The sequence below is a fragment of the Vulpes vulpes genome, chromosome 16, assembly GCF_048418805.1.
Source record: "Vulpes vulpes isolate BD-2025 chromosome 16, VulVul3, whole genome shotgun sequence".
Taxonomy (NCBI): domain Eukaryota; kingdom Metazoa; phylum Chordata; class Mammalia; order Carnivora; family Canidae; genus Vulpes; species Vulpes vulpes.
In genome coordinates, this window is record NC_132795.1 from 71,376,501 (window position 1) to 71,394,109 (window position 17,609).

At 38.2% G+C, this 17,609-nt stretch overlaps 1 protein-coding gene across 6 annotated transcripts in view; it reads left to right on the top strand.

Moving 5' to 3' along the window:
• Positions 1 to 17,609, top strand: part of AFF3 (ALF transcription elongation factor 3) — a 522,770-nt gene that overhangs the window by 313,494 nt on the left and 191,667 nt on the right. For all 6 annotated transcript variants that reach the window (XM_072743000.1, XM_072743001.1, XM_072743002.1 and 3 more), the window contains one exon: positions 14,536 to 14,616. In XM_072743000.1, the coding sequence (XP_072599101.1) occupies positions 14,536 to 14,616 (81 nt within the window). The remainder of the gene's footprint in view (positions 1 to 14,535; positions 14,617 to 17,609) is intronic.

The following is a 17,609-nucleotide window of genomic DNA, read 5'->3' on the forward strand; positions in this document are numbered from 1 at the left end:
TTTCTTCTAGGAGTTTTATAATATTAGGTCTCCCATTCTGTTTCACAGTTTACATCTTTTTAAATTGTGCATTTATTAACAAATTGTTGTAGTTATTTTAATACTTTTGTCTTTTAACCTTTATACAAGAGTTACAAGTAATTTATGTAACACCACTATAATGTAGGGTTTTCTGAATTTAATAATATTTACCTTAGCCAGTGAGTTTTATACTTTCACATATTTTTATGTTACTAATTAGCATCACTTCAGCTTAAAGAACTAACTCCCTTTAACATTTCTTGAAAGGCTGGTCTAGTGATGATAGAAGGACTTTGTCAGGTAGAGTATTCTCAGGTGGCAGGGTTTTTTGTTCTCACTGTGAGAACTTTGAAATATGTCATCCCACTTCCATCTGACCCACAAGGTTTCTGCTGAAAAATCTGTTAAAATTTTATGGTGTTTCCCATGTATGTAAGTAGTTTTCTTGCTGCTTTTAAGGTTCCTTCTTTGTCTTTAGCCTTTAACAATTTAATTATAATGTGTAACAGCATGATTTGCTTTGGATTCATCTCCTTTGGTACCTTCTGGGATTCCTAGATCTGGGTATCTATTCCCTTTTTCAGTTTAGGGAAGTTTACAGTCATTATTTATTTGAATATATTTTCTGCCCATTTCTCTCTTTTTTCTCCTTCTGGGACCCCCATGATGTATATTAGTACACATAATATATATGGTGTCCTAGAAGTCCCTTAGCTAACTTACCCTTTTTTATCCTTTTTGCCCCTCTTAGTAGATGAATTCCACTGCCCTGTCGTCTAGTTCCCTGATTTTTTTATTCCTCTTGATTTAGTCTGGTATTGAATCCCTCTATTAAAATTTCCAATTCAGTTATTAAATTCTTCAGCTCTTAGATTTTTTTATACTTTTTAATATTTCCTGTCTCTTTGTTGAAATTCTCACTTTGTTCATAAATTGATTTCCTGACTTCATTGAGCATCTTTATGAACATTACTCTGAACTTTCTTTTCGGTAAATTACTTATCTCTATTTCATTACTATTGGTTCTTGGAGATTTATCTTGTTCTCTTTTTTTTTTTTTGGAACACATTTCCTTGTTTCTTCATTCATTTCTGAGATGTTCTGTGTTTCTTTCTGCACATTATTTAAAATAGCCAACTCTCTCTGGCTTGACAGACTGGTCTTATATCAGAGATGAGACCCATCAACCAGCCCAGCTCAAGCTCCTGATTATTTCTCAAACATTTGTGATTGTCCAAGCTACCATTTTTGCTCTTAATAGCTCTTAGTAGTTGAGAGTATGCCAAGACTTGTCAGTATCCCAAAAGAGAGGATTGTAGTTAGCACGTACATGCATGTTGACCAGAAGCCAGTCCCTCTAGCAGTCCCCTCTTACTCCTTCCAGGGAGAAACTGGAAGATGGGCATTTTTGCCTGCTACCTTTGCACTGTGCCCAGGTATATAGACACAAATGCTCCTTCATCCCTTAATGACTCCTTCTTTGTTTTCTATAATCCTGTGGGACTCATGGATACAAATCCCTGTTGTTCTATTGGAGCTAGGTGATTTGGAGGCCCATTCCTCAAGGTGTCAGCCTTCAAATCTGTGGTTCTAGATTTATGATCCAGAACTTTTGCTTCTCAGAGAGAAGCTGGAACTTGGCAGATTCCCTCCCAGTTATATGCTATGCCAGGGATGGGATTTATGGCATAAGTCTCAGCCTATTCCCTGTTTCAATGTGGATATTTTCTCTGTCACCTGGTATATAGGATTCACTCATTTAATTCCTGGATTTCTCTGAGAGGATATTCTATGTGTAGACGTATATTCAGTGTGTCCATGAAAGGAGGGAAATTCAATAGCCTCCTATATCTCCATCTTGGTCTAAAAGCCATGGCAAATATGACTTTGAAAGAGTATTAATAAAGATAGTTAGAAACAGGGACTTCCATATACTGTTACAGGATATATAAATTAATAGACCATTTTTGGAGAACAATTTGACAATATATTAACATTTAAAATAATTTATGCCATTTGATCCAGAAATTCTATACAAGGAATTTATACTCTGGGAGAAATACACAACCGTGAAAAGATCGATGGTCAAGGATTTTTGCCAAAGCATGGTTTATAGTCATGAAAAAAGGCAACAAATCAACTCTCCATTACTTGATTAAGTAAACTATAATACTTCCAGGCAGATTAAATAAACTATGATACTTCCAGGCAGTGGATTGTCTGTGTAGTCTTTCAAAAGAAGATACATTTGTATGTTGTGTTGGGAAGGAAGAAATGAAAAATGAAAAAGATTAACTCATCAAACAGTATCTTGGGACGCCTGGATGGCTCAGTGGTTGAGCATCTGCCTTTGGCCCAGGGCATTATCCTGGAGTCCTGGGATCGAATCCCACATCAGGCTCCCTGCATGGAGCCTGCTTCTCCCTCTGCCTATGTCTCTGCCTCTCTCTGTGTGTGTCTCTCATGAATAAATAAATAAAATCTTAAAAAAAAAAAAAGAAAAACAGTATGATCTCATTAAATATATATATATATATATATAATCCCCACGTCAGTGTGTGTGTGTGTGTGTGTGTGTGTGTATATATATATATATATATATATATATACATATATATATAGTGTGTATATATATATAAATTGGATAAGTACCCAGTGCTTAAAACTGTTCACTGGGGGCATTATCCATAGGTGTTAAGATCCTGGGTGGCCTTTGCTTTCCTGCATTTTGTATTTTTGCAATGTTTAACTTTTTAACAAGAAGCATATATTATTTATGTAAACAGAAAGATTCAACGAAGATAATTTTTCAATTAAATTAAAATTAAAGTGAAATCATGTGTCCTTAGCCTAACAGAGATTACATGTGCAGTTAAGAACTTCACTGAGTCATACATAGAGACACACAGAGAGGGCAGGGGTGGCCTCACATCCCCCATGTGTTCCCACCAAGGTCAGAAGGAAGTAGACATTCCAGACTTGGGATGCACAGAAACCTCTTGCTGTTATGATTGCAGATGCTTCCAAGATAGGCAGCTCACTATTTTAAGAAATGGCCAGTTTACCCCTGAGAAGTTTTGCTTTTTTTTTTTTAAGATTTTATTTATTTATTCATGAGAGACACAAAAAGAGGTAGAGACACAGGTAGAGGGAGAAGCAAGCTCCCTGTGCAGAGACTGATGTGGGACTCAATCCCAGGACCCTGGGATCACTACCTGAACTAAGCGCAGATGCTTACTTAACCACTGAGCCACCCAGGTGCCCCTACCCCTCAGTAGTTTTAGTGGTTCTTATGTCATATCATATTATGCTAACTCAAACTGCATTGTGTAGTTATAGATGCTGTATAAAGTCATACACATGTTTGCTGTCTCTTTCACTTTGGCCAGAATGTAGTTTCCATGAAGACAGGGACCATATTTGCAGCTGTGTCTCCAGCACCTAAAACAGGACTTAGCACAAAGCACCTGTGGAATATTGTCAGAAATTGTTAGAAAGTTTATAAAAACCAAACTCTTCCTGATAACTTTAACCAATGGACTGTAACTGTGGCTGCTTGTCTCCATAAGCCACAAGTAGGCCCTTGTATGTCCAACACAACAACTTGTGCTTCTTTTTTGCCAGACTGCTTAGACACATCAGACCAGGGGAGCAACCATGAGGAATGATTCCTCAGCCAGCATCCATGAAAGCCAGGATGGGCATTGGTGGCAGGGGTGCCCCATGAGAAATAAACCGGAAACAAAAATGTGGCAACCACAAAGAATATGGATGCGTTCATTGTATTTACATCATTCATTGTTTATTGCTTATCTGTCCCACTGGCACTCACAATGCCATGTCTGTTATATTCTGTGTTGTATCCCCAGGACATATTGTTACACCTGGTACATAGTAGATGCTCAAAAATTAGCCCAGTTGGATGTCCATCTGGGTGCACTAGTAGAAACTGAATTGATTAGCCTAACTAAGTCATAAACTCTTCAGCATGATTTCAGACCCCTTCTCAAGACAGGAAGCTATGTCTGATATTGTCAGCAAGGATCAAGGAGTAGAAACATCTGTCTCAAATTTGTATATTGTCCATTTGCTTTTGCACATTCTGAACCTTCTCACTTTCTCCCCATAGAGACATCTGCAAGATCATCTTTGCTTCCTCGTTTCTTTAAGTTCTTTTCTTTCCCGCATTTAAAGACACACCATCTGGGTTCAGGTCTTATCTTCCTTAGACATCATTCACTTGGTGCCTTCCTCTTTTATCTTCATTTATGAGTTCTGAAGGAATACCTTTTCGCGAGGGGTAAGCTCTTTGCCAGGCTGTACTAACTTGGTCCTTTTTGTTGCTTTTCTTCAAATAAAAGTAGTTATGGTCCTGTTTTCATTTTGGCCTTAACATCTCTTTTCTCATAGACCTATAAACTCCTGAGGGGAAATACTTTGATCTTTCACTTCTCCATTTTAAAGATATTTTTACTTCATGGCTTAAAAATTAAAAAAAAAAAAGGTCGTTTCTCTAAGATTAACCAGCTTTCCTTCTTTCTCTGGATTTGGCTGTCTGTATCTGGAGTACTTCAGTAGACATTTCCTGTCTTTTACATTCATCCCTAAGATGAAGAAACATCCCCCTTGAGACTCGGGCAGTGCCACTCAGTGATCTATAAATCACCCCTCAAACTGAGAAGAAATACTTGGGTGAAGTTAATAGGCAGAAACCTGCATGGCCAAAGGGAACTTAGCTGAGAAAGGGCTTGAAAGGGAGAAAGATGTGCCCCAACTGCAAGGTTGCACTAAGGGCAGCACAGCTGCTGAGACTTGCCTTTCCTCTGGGGAACCAGACGTCCTGCTGTACCAGGGACATTTATCTCAGCCCCGCAGTGGGGAAGACAGAGTCCCCTCTTGTCCAGGCTGCCTGCCTTGCTCTGTATCCTGCCTGCCTCCAGGCTGACTTCTACCGCCATGACACAGTAGCTTTCCACCTCCATATTCACATCTCCCCATTGCCTCCTTCAGGTCATCTTAGAAGAGCTCTCAGGCCAGTGTACCAGCTTAAGTGCCCTAACCGTTGCCCCAGAGGTGGTCTGGAGGCATAAAGACAAAGCTTCTAAACTCCTTTGAACCCCAAACCAGCTTTTGGAAAGAGAATGCATTCTGCTTACTAGTAATGGTCCCATTTAAGAAAAATGTCAGACCATGTGACAGCACACTCTCCCCATTGTGCAAATGGCACTCTAGTGGCAAAGGGAGTAAGGGAAGCAAATTATTGTTTGGTAAGCACACTTTCATTATGCCTTCTATTTGACTATGAATAATTAACCAGGTAAATATTAAATAATTAACAGAGTGAAATAGATTAAAAAACAAACTCATAAATGTCTTCTCCTATAGTCATCCCCATCTCTTCACAAAGCTCAAGCCAAAAGCTGCCAACAGTAATGATAAAGGTAGTGACACAGCAGTAATCACCTTCTGTGGAGCACCTACTTGGTGCCAGACATTATGCTAGGTACTTTGTGTGTTTGTCGATAACCCTTTTAGTAATGCTGTAAGATAGGGTTATTAACACCAAGTTACAGATTAGGTCATCAATAATCAGAAAAGCGAACTTGCCCAGGGTCATTCTACGATTCACGGCAGGACCAAAATGACACGTGGTTTCTCAGATGCTGACTTCAAACTTCTCTGTTCCACATTCCACTTCTCTGTAATTAAGAGATGAGTATTGTCTGTGGAAGAGGGTTCGGGAACATGGTAAGAGGAAAACATGGCCAAGAATGTAATTATCACCCTCTTCCCCTCTGGCTTCCGAGTCTTCCTCTCTGCCCCAAATAAGACCTTCTTTACCCTTAGATACACATGAAAGAGCTGTTTGATTGTTGCAAACCACAGCTAGTTCCAAGATTAATTACAATCCATACGTCTATTAGGAAGGTGTTAGGTAGATCAAAAAGTAAGGTGACAGTGGCATCATTAATAACATGACCTTTCTCACGAGCCAGTCAGGAATTTGGCTCACTTCTTATAAACCTAGACTTACTAAGACTTATTCTTAGAAATGATAGAGGAAAATACCAGCCCCACATTCAGAATTTGGGAAATCCTCTTACTGCCCCCAAATGCTTTATTTTTTTCAAAAGCATCTTTTAAAATTAGACTAACTAGTGTTTCTCAACAGGGGCATAAGGTTTTTAAGGAGTGAAGTTGTCACCTGAGCTTAACAAGAGTCATTAAGTTCCCGCAGCTGTACACTCAACATCAAAATCCTCTTCTTTAAATTCTGAGAACCCAAAGTAGATTTTACTACTTTTTTTGAAGATTTTTTATTTATTTGAGAGAGAGAGACAGAGAGCACAAGCAGGGGTGAGGGGCAGAGGGAGAAGCAGACTCTGCTGAGCAGGAACCCCACATAGGGCTGATCCCAGGATCCCGGGATCATGAACTGAGCTGAAGGCAAACACTTAACTGACTGAGCCACCCAGGCGCCCCAGATTTTGCTACTTTTAACATTTCAATCCAACATTTAGTTCCAGAAACAATGCACAATTAAGGAATAGGAATTATAATATTTTTAAGGCTGGGGGGGGAATGAAATGGAAAGCCAGGTAAATCTAAAAATGAATTATAAAAATATATGGTTCTTACTGTTCCAGAAGGTCCCAATTAAACAGATAAAACAGAATGCACTTAACACAAAGAGGCAAGAGAATAAGATCACATCCATCTTCCTGCCCCAGAAGAAAACTGGAAAATAAGCCAAGCTGCATCTAGAACGAGAACTCTTCAGAAAAGTCTGGAATGAAGGCATCTAGCAGGAAATAATTTTTTGGACTGGCACTTGTATCTTGACTTCAGTCTGTGCTCTTATCCTGTTATTGGAGAGTCCAGAATTTGCAGGGAGGCTGAAATCAGGGAGATAAGAGTTGAGTTTCTAGTGCACGGGATGGATTTCCTTACAAGGACTCACTCTTTACATGTGAAGGAAATAATGTGCTTCAGAGGACTGAAAATCCTATGGCCCAGGGAGGAAGTGTGATGCACAGGCCGAGGGCACCCTTGGAATCTCTTGTTTCAAGGCTGGCTTTTGTACTTTCCCGTCCCCAGTGCTTGCTTTCCCACTGTAAGCCCATGGGGTCCTATTGTTATCTAACACATGTGTTCTCCTTGTCTTTCTCAGTCAGTGAAAGCTGAATTGAAAGCTGTTTCTCGAATTGATTCCATTAATCTTTACCTACATGGTACACCCACCATTCTGTCCCTTGTTGAAGAAGCTCACTGATGGCGGAGGGGGGAGGAGGGTATAGCCTAGAGTTAAAAAGCACTGGCTTAGATTAGTTAGTGTTCCAATCTGCGAGTCTCCCACCCAGGGGACATGCACGAGACCAGAAAATACATCCATGGCTCCAGGGAATCCCCTCCTCAAGCCAATTTTTGTTCAAATTGGATGTATTCCTGGGTTTTCAATATAAAGAAACAAGATCTCACTATGATTTTTAGTAATGCTGCAATGACACATTTTTATTGGTTATTTGCTTACTTATAATTTTAGCAGCCTAACTGGACTATATAAAAAACAAAAACAAAACAAAAAAAAAAAGCAGAAGGTACTTTTCTTTTCCAGCAGCTACTGTTTTTCTAAAAGCTTTCCGTGAGCAGTGTTTCCATCAAAATCATGATTGTTGTTATTCTTCATGGACATGAATACACTATATCTACTATTATTTTGCAAACTCTAGGTCCTCTTACTATAGCAACAAAATGAGAATGCTCTTGAATTTTTGTTGATTTAGGGGGTACCTTCAACCTACTTGTTCAAAGCCAGGATCTGCCCACCCTTCAAGTCTGGTGTTGGAATCTATGGAAAGTCCAGGGATGGACTGACAATTAGAATGTACTCTCAGCCCCATTAGAGAAGTAGAGTTCTCCTGGTTTTTCTTCCTCCAGAGCTGGTGCTCTGACTCCCAGATATGGGCCTGCAGGAGTGTTTCCCTTTGCTGGATACAGCTCTCGTTAGCTCCCCACACTTAAAGGGTATGCAGCGTAATAAAAATTACGCTGTCCTGTTGTTGGCAGCACTTATCGGATAGGAGTATCATAACATGAATAATATGTGTGAGAAAACTGAAAAGCTGAGGGATTATCCTGATATGGAAACTGAAAACAAAACAACGCTCTGGTCTGCAGGAGCTACTTGCCACATATAAAAACCAACTTTGGCATTTTATATTTTTATTCCCAAGTGACAGAATTAATCCAGTGTTTTATTTTGAAAAGAGGGAGTTTCTGAGCACAAAGAATTCTGGAGTTAGCTGTGGTCATTTGCCAGGCCTGCGGAGATAGACACCCCTTTTTAGCAAACCTCTGAGTTGGCAGCAGATGTTGAAAAATTGCTGAAAGAGAAAAGAAAATTCAGTCTCTCCCAATTCTGGCAACCATCATATGTATTTGGTAGGACAAGTATAGCTTATTGGTGCCATCATTTTAAAAGGCGAGAAAAGAGAATCTCAAAGAAATTAAATGAATTCCTATTCTTTTCTTCATTGTGGTAGGCCTCCGGAGAGTTACGAGAGTTTAAAAGACACAGTCCCTTCCCTCAAAGAGGTTATAGCCTAATACGGGTTTTAAAAATGTATAATCTATATAATCTGGGAGTTCAAAGAGCACAATCCCTTCTCTCAAAGAGGTTATAACCTAATAGGGGTTTTAAAAAATGTGTAATCTGATGACACATGAAAGGTAAACTCACAGCCCCAGGTAACGTGGAAATGTTAAGTAAGGGACACAGGTCATGTGAAATGGAGAGTGGAGGGCATGATGCTTGCTAAGGATTGCACTGGGCAGTGACTTTCATAATGAGATGAGAAAGAAGGAAGAGGTAAGGGTGAGTGGGTGGCTCAGTCATTAAGCATCCGACTCTTGATTTTGGCCCAGGTCATGATCTCAGGGTCCTGAGATAGAGCTCCGAGTTGGGCTCCCCACTAAGCTGGGCATTTGCTTGAGATCCTCACTCTTCCTCTCCCTCTGCTCCTTTCCCCATCTTTCTCTAAAATAAATAAGTCTTTAAAGAAGAAGAAGAAGAAGGAAGAGATAAATGAAGTCATGAAGGGAAAGCATGAAGGGAAAAGCAAAAAAAAAAAAAAAACATGAAGGGAAAAGCAAAAAATGTTGGGACAGGAAAACGTAGGGTAGGACAAGAAGTAAGCCCATCTGGCAGGGAAGGGGGAGGACCATATAGAAAAGTAACAAGCAGTAACACCGCAGCGTTTCTTGATGGCACCATATGACAGAGCATCTTGAATGCTTGGACCAGAGTCCCTGGAAGCTTTTGAGCAAGTGCAGCATAGTAACTATTTTAAATAAAACACTTCGTTGACAGTGATCAAGATAGATTGTAGTGGAGAGACAGTAGACAGGGAGAGAAACCAGAGAAAGTATTTCTCTATTTGCTGATTTTAATAGGAAAATTTAAATGTTGTTCAAAATTTTTCTAATTTACTCTGCAAACTATACTTCACAGCTCTTTATACTGTACATTTTGAACTCTTGAGATTTTGGGCTAAAATTCAATTTTTGTTTCTTCTCACCTTGAATAACAAAGAGTTACACTGCATAATGAATGGATACCCTGTGCCTTTGACCATTTGTGCTAGGTCAGGCTGAGCCAGGTGACACCAGAGTAAAAGTGGAGGGAGAGGATTATGTAAAATGAGTACATGGGCATTTGCTCACCTTGAGGTTCTGGATTCCTGGGACTCAGGGCCAATCTTGCTGGACAATAGACATGAAAATGGACACTGGCCCATGTCCCTATGGCCTTTTGAAAACCGCTATATGGAGGATAGAAAAAAGTTGGACAGTTAATGAAATGCAGTATTCTATACTGTTATCATTTAACCATCTGTTCCTTCATTTAGCAGAAAAGTGAGTGTATTTACTATAAAGAGACTTGGCATTTTAAGCCTATCTAAGAAATAAGAAGACACCCTGAAATATGTCCCTTGGGTAACTAGACATCTGCTTAAAGAGATGGGACTGGTGAGGCTGTGTTAAGACAGATACGTTTTATTCTTAATCCTACCAGTAGGCTAAGCAATGTAAGCTCAAAACTGAGGCCCTGTCAGTGCTGAGGAATAGGATGTAACCTCGTTCCTAAGTGACAAGAAAATCAAAAAGGAAGGAAGGCAGACAGATTAAAGAAGTGGCAAGGGACTTTAGAAGATCAGAAGATAGCTTCCTAATAAACTCTGGAGTAACTGACCTTACATTGTATTATCTTCCTGTCTTACCATGATCCAGAAAGTGGCTACATGACAGCCAATTGGGGGAAGAGGGAGCAAGGCAGTTATGAAGGGAAGGTTGAGGCAAAGGAGGTCGGGAGCATGAAGGGGTGAGGGGACAGCAGTGGACACAGTGGCATGGGATTGATGACCTGGCAATGGATAGGAATCTTTCCCTGTGAAGAAAATGCTGTGAGATAAACTAAGTGAAATTTTAACAGTTATGAAAAATTTTTCACATTTTAAATTACTAGAAGTAAGATATAAATTAAACACCCCTTTATTTTGTAAACCAAATCTTATCTCACTATTATGTCAAGGCTGTGTTCCCATGAAAAAGCTTAGGGACATTTTCTCCAGTGTAACTTACAAATCATACTTAGGGATCATAATAATCACCTTAAATAACTTTCTGTTTTAATACTGTATAGTTTGTATTGATAATTACTAGCTTAATTACAGGTTACATTTGCATAATGCCTCATTTTTTTAATAAAAACACTTCTCCATATATTCTCTCAGTTTCCCAATATCTAAAGCTCAGAGAGAAATTCTGTTTCTCATTTTAGAGACAAGAATTCTGAAACTCAGTTTGATATAAATCAGTACTGTCTTTTATTGGATGATTAAACATAAGGGAACCATTCTATGCCCTTTATATGTATTATCTCATTTAGTCTTTGTGACTAAACTATGAGATCGTTAACATCTCTATTTCCTCTGGTTCTAGAATACCACAAGCTTATATTTAATTAATTCCTAACTGTGGTTTGAAATCACTACAGTTTACTGAAGGTGTGATTACCTAAGATCACTAAACAAGTGACAGAAGAGGAAGTAGAAAGAATCTATTTGCTCTTAATTTTCCCATCTAACCATAGTGAAGAATTTTTATATACTAGGTAATCAATCTTAAAAAAATTCTTGCACATTGATTTTTAAAGTATACATTTAAATAGTTTGTGTAAAGAATTCTTATGTTTTTAGAAATTCTGGAATGTTTTAAGAAACCCCGTTGTCTGTATTTACCATTCCTTCATATATTTAGCAAAATGCATTGAGTGGAAAAATCACATGGAAATACTTAGCTAGAATTAAAATAAAGTTAGTGAGCAATTTTGCATTGAAATATGGGCATTCAGTTCAATTCAGCAAGTTGATTTTGAGTGCTTAGTATATAATGTGCTTCAATCTACACAAAGATAAGTAAGCAGTATCCCTCTCTGAAGAAGTTTTCAGTGCTTCTTTACAGGATTATGTTAAAATATCTGAATGTTATTGAAAGAGATTCTTGAGATTCTGAAGTATGATTTCTATTCTATTTGGGGGGGGAAGGATATCAGAAGAAGGAGAAATGGTTGAGTGCAGAGTGAAGTACACTCAACTATCATAAAACTGTAACACAAAGAAGAATCTAACAGTTATGATGAGAGAGGAAATGAGTAAATGCTTTGGAGAAGCATCAGAAGGAAACTGTCATATCACATTGGAATAGAAGGGGAATTAGCAAAGGCCTCAAGACGTAGATATGTTTAAGATGCACCTTAGTGAATGGATAGAAATCCAAAAAGCATATGAGAATAGGGCATTCACACACAAAGGGTCTCGTGTAACTGAACACAGAGGCGTAGCTTTTCTTATATTAGTGTATGTATGTAGATTAACAAAAAGGCCCAAGGCTGAATACCAGGACTTTGTTGTAAAGGACTTGAATACTAGGCTGAGTGAGGTCTTTGAGAGCAAATGCAGTGGAGTGAAAGACAAATACTGGGCTGGAGGTATGAGACATATATACAAATTTCAGCATGACATTTATGAATTGAGTGAGCTTGAGCAAATCAATCATCTCTTTGAACTTTGACTTCCTCACCTGAAGTATGGATGTAATAGTAATTAAAGGTTGAGTATAAATTTTAAAATGTGTATGGAAGTACTCTGAAAATTGTAAAGCACAACAGGAGGCATCATTGCTGTGGTCATTATCATATTGTTATATATACAATGGCATGCGAAGATTTTGGAGCAGTGAAGCTTTTCATCTGCATCTACAATTTAGGAAAATTGAGTTGGCAAGAGTGTAGTGGGTGGATTAATAACAAAAGAGGGGCGCCTGCGTGGTTCAGTCAGTTAAGTGTCTGCCTTTAACTCAGGTCACAATCTTGTGGTCCTAGGATCAAACCCCACATCCAGCTTCCTGCTCAGCAGAGAGCCTGCTTCTCCCTCTCCCTCTGCTGCTCCCCCTACTTGTGCTCGCTCTGTGAAATTGTGTCAAACAAATAGATAAAATCTTTTTAAAAAATAATAACATAAGAGAGAGAACCAATCAAGAACTATTAAAGCAATCCAGATTAAAAGTAATTAAGGTATGATTAGGATGGTAGAGACATTGCAGAAATACTGTTTAGTTTGGCATTCACTCAAAAATATGCTGACCACCCACTCAGTTCCTGGACACAAACTCAGGAGTCCTGCTTAACAAGCCTCTTCAAAAGAGACAGCAAGGAAAGATACAGGATAGAATGGGCAAGTACTTGGGGAGCAGAGGTAAGAGGAGAGGGACACAGAAGGTCACTGGATCTTCCCTTGCTCCCATTGGAGAGACCTCAGGAACAGTGGAATGGAGAAGGGACATCTCAAATGCCTGTGAGCCTAACCCACCTACGGCACAGGTGTCATGGAGGGCAAGAGATGACGGTAGGGTCAGTAAATCCTTCCAGGGTGGGTTTGACTCCCTCTGCTCCCTGCCTGAATGGGTCTGCACTATCCGAGGTGCTGAAAGAAGAAAGTTACCGCCAAAAAGGGCACAAGACCCCCTCAGGAATCTACTGGACTTGAAAAACCTGTCAGAATCCCTCTTCCCCAAGAGAAATGAGAAAAATGTCTTCAACTAAAAAGAATTTCTCACTTTTCTTAAGATGGATCAACTACTGCTTCTGTGTTTGCGTATGTTTGAAAGTGGAAGGAGGGATCCCTGGGTGGCGCAGCGGTTTGGCGCCTGCCTTTGGCCCAGGGCGCGATCCTGGAGACTCGGGATCGAATCCCACATCGGGCTCCCGGTGCATGGAGCCTGCTTCTCCCTCTGCCTGTGTCTCTGCCTCTCTCTCTCTCACTGTGACTATCATAAATAAATAAAAATTCAAAAAAAAAATATTTAAAAAAAAAAAAAAAAGAAAGTGGAAGGAAATTAAAAAAAAAAAAATAGGGCTCAAAACCTATCTATAAACTCAAAGTAAGTATCCTGGTAATCAGAAGTTGATTGACTCCATTGAATTGTACAGTCATTTGGTGAATGCAGGTACCTTCCAGGAGATAGAACTGAGGAAGGAAACTGCAAGTGGATAAACACTGCTCCCTCTCACAGTTTAGTGAAAGTGTGTGTCAAAAAGCACATGACAGGTGATTGTGCATTGAGCTAAAGTTGTGTTCTTAATACTGTGTTAGAAAAATAAGACACGGGGATCCCTGGGTGGCTCAGCAGTTTAGAGCCTGCCTTCGGCCCAGGGCGTGGTCCTGGGGTCCTGGGATCGAATCCCACATCAGGCTCCCTGCATGGAGCCTGCTTCTCCCTCTGCCTGTGTCTGCCTCTCCCTCTCTCTCTCTGCGTCTCTCATGAATAAATAAAGAAAATTTTTTTAAAAAATTAAAAAAGAAAAATAAGATACTTCTCTCTCTCTCTCTCTCTCTCTCTCTCTTTCTCTCTCTTTATTTTATACATATGATTTGTTTTTTCACTTCTCCATGAAGGAAATTTTTATGAAGGCCAAAGCAGTGTGTGGGGGCTTACTGGAAACTCACCCTAATATCAGTTTCTAATAAAATAAAGAAGTCCTCTAATAATGACCCTAAAGTCAAAAGTACTTTGTCCATTCCTTCAGAAACACCCTATGAAATTTTGTGGGATTAAGTCCAAGGGAAGCAGCCCCCTTTGTACGGCATTTTCCATAGAACTTTTACTACTGGGTTGTCCCTTTATGCAGCTTAAATGAAGTAAAAATAGGACAGCCTTGCAGCTCTTTTTAAGATTAAAGAGAGAATGGGGATAGCCATGGAACCAAAAATTGGTAAAATTAGGAAAAGAGATCATGAAAGCTGGTCTCACATCCTTTTTTTAAAAAATCCCTTTCATTCTTTACTCCTGTTCCTTCCCAGTGTTACTAAGGCAGGCTCGTATAGCTATTTTATATGCTACAGACTTTAAATACTCAACATATTACAGTGCTGTTTGTTTTTTCCCACCACTTAGGAGATGACCTGGCTCCCACCACTTTCTGCTATTCCAGCACCTGGAAAAGTGGAACCAAGCAAATTTCCATTTCCAAATAAGGTGAGATCTTGAAACACTCAGGAACGATATGCTTTACTCACATAGAGATTTTTAGTGGATAGTGGGTTTTCCCTTGATTGTTTTCCAACTGTAAATAGTCTTACCAGAGGCATAGGGTTCTGATTTTCAACAATTTGCAAACATGTATTTATTCATCAAAGGGAGAAAATTCGCTTCCATTTCCATACTTCCTACAAAATGTGATACATGTTATACTTGTCATTTTATCTAAAACATTTGTAAAGTTGAAATGCATCATACAATCATTTTATACATTTAGTGTGATTGTGCGTCTTTTTTTCCCTAAAAAGCTGTTATTAAATTAATGATGTATCTTAAAATCAATGTCTTAGAATTGAGGACATGTAGTATGTAATTCCTCTTGGGTATGTTTTATAAACCTTAAAATGTTTTCTAGGACTTTAAAAAACAAACTTCCATATTTTCTTAGGACAAGCACACACTCAAAAAATTCATCACAATATATTTAAATTATACATGAGTCTAATAGGTTTTGTTTTTTAACCATACAACTAACATATAGCTACATATTCATAAAGATGAAATTATGCATATAGCAGGAGCGAAATATGAAAATGTACAGTACCCTCCATCTAGATTTTTATTTCCCTACCCAGAGTTTACTCTCAAGAGTTCGGTGAATACTATTCCACTCATCTTCCCTGTGCATGATATACATATATGTGCATATGCAGTTTTTTAAAGCCCTTAAATGGTATGGTTCTAAAAGCATTTCTTCTATAAAAGTTGATTTTTTTCAGATACCGTGAATACGTATTATTGCTAAATATTAACATCACAACTTTTTAAAGTAAAATGTTAAAATAACAGTTTGTTATAATTATTATCACAGTGGTAAATTTCATTCTAAGAGCTGATTTTTATTTCCTTTAACCAAGTGTATTTGGAGATCTTTGTAAGTAAATATATGGAGATGTTCTTCATTCTCCTTAATAGCCACAAAATACTTTGTAGTCTGAATTTGTTGTAGTTTATTTGGTCAAGCTTCTTTTGATGGACACTGATATTGTTTCTGGCTTGTTGTTATCACAAACACTATTACAACCAACATTTTTATAACTGCCTCTGTATGCTTCTTGAAAGTTTCTAGTACAAATACCTAGAACAGGAATTGGGTGCTGGAGGCATGAGAAGCCAAGTTTAGCCTTGACTGTGCTTCAACAGTACTTTTTTTATGCATCTTTGCCAGTGTTTAACATTATCTGGTGTTATATCATTGTGTCTGCAGTGCAGGTGAAAAATTGATATCCCATTGTTTTAATTTGCATTTCTCCAATTACTTTTGAGTTTGAGCATTGACTCTTTTTCCGTTACAAATTGCCCATTCATATCCATTACCACTTTTAAAAAAAATGATTTGTAGGAACTCCTTATATCTTATTCATTTGTCTGTTATATATGATGCAACTATTTTCTTACAACCTTATTTATGTACCTTTTATACTAGCAAAGTGTTTAATTTTATGTCAGGGAAAAATGATTTTTCCTGCTCTCCCACATTCTTACAATGCTATTTTATTATCATTTTTTATAGTTTCGTTTTTAGGTTTTAAAAAACTAAAAATGTTTAAAAAACATTTGTGGATGGTGTAACATAGGATTCTAGATTTATTCATTTCAGTGGTTAGTAAATTATTGTAACACCATCAACTGATTAGCTCATATTCCGCCCAGTGGTTTGAAATATCACCTATATCAACAGTTGAACTTCTCATAAATACATGAATTTGCTTCAGGACTGTCCAGCCTCTTTTTTTAGTATATTTATCTGATTCTTTCCCAATTACTCATTTTTAAATAAAAGGTCAACAAGCATTTTTTGTAAAGGATCAGATTGTAAATAGTTTAAGCTTTGCAGAGAATATCTAAATGAATGAATGTGGCTATGTTCAAATAAAATTTTATTTACTGAAACAAGTAGTGAAAAAAAAAAGAAACAGGTAGTGAGTGGCACAATATATAAAGAACTCTTACAACCCAACATAAAAAGATAACTCATTTTAAGGTTAAATGGTGCAGCCTCTTTGAAAGACACTTTTAACAGTTCCTCAAAAGGTTAAACATCAGGTTATTATATAATCCAGCAATTCCACTCCTAGGTATATACCCAAGAGAACTGAAAAGGAATGCCACTGGGGGTTGTGTTTACTTTGAACTCCTTTTGGTTCTGGGAGGTTTTTTTGGTGGATTTATATTTTCCAAGTGGGGGAAAACAGAATATGTAGCAGTAAAATGTGTAACATGTTAGATTATAATATGTAGTGAAGGAAGATAAATTGGGAGAGGAAAATAATGAATGCTGATGGTGAATAGGGATGGATGAATTTTAAATAGAGAGTTTAAGAAAGGCCATCCTGAGGAGGTAACACTTGAGCTGAAGGAAGAGAAGGAGCAAGTCACATAGGCAAGAGGAGGAAGAGAGTTCTGGCAGATGGAAGTGAAATTGCCTGGACGCTAGAGGAACACCAAGAACTCAGTGGGGTCAAGGCAGAGTGAAACCAGGCAAAGAAACAGTAAGTGGCACAGTGAGGTAAATGCAGTCACATTATACTGGGACAGTAGGACTTGGACTTTGAAAGGACTTGGGCTTTACTCTAAGTGAATTGAGAAACTGTTAAAGAGTTTTGCAAGTAACAAATGTGTTCCATTTTACTCGTCTTGTGTCTACTGGAATCTATACATCTTTGCCATATTCGTAACATTAACAAGGATGATTCTAATCATTGAATGTAGTTACCAATAGGTATAAGAATTGTGTATTATATGTCCAGCCCAGGTAGCTTCCTTCTATTTCTAGGTTTTTTAACACTTTCACAGTTTCTTTTTTTCATTTTTGAAACTCAAGGTATAATTTTCAAATAGCAAAATTTACTCTTTTTAGTATTCTGCAAGTCTTTAAAAACACATATACTCCTGAGACCACCACACTCAAGATATAGAAGCATTCCATC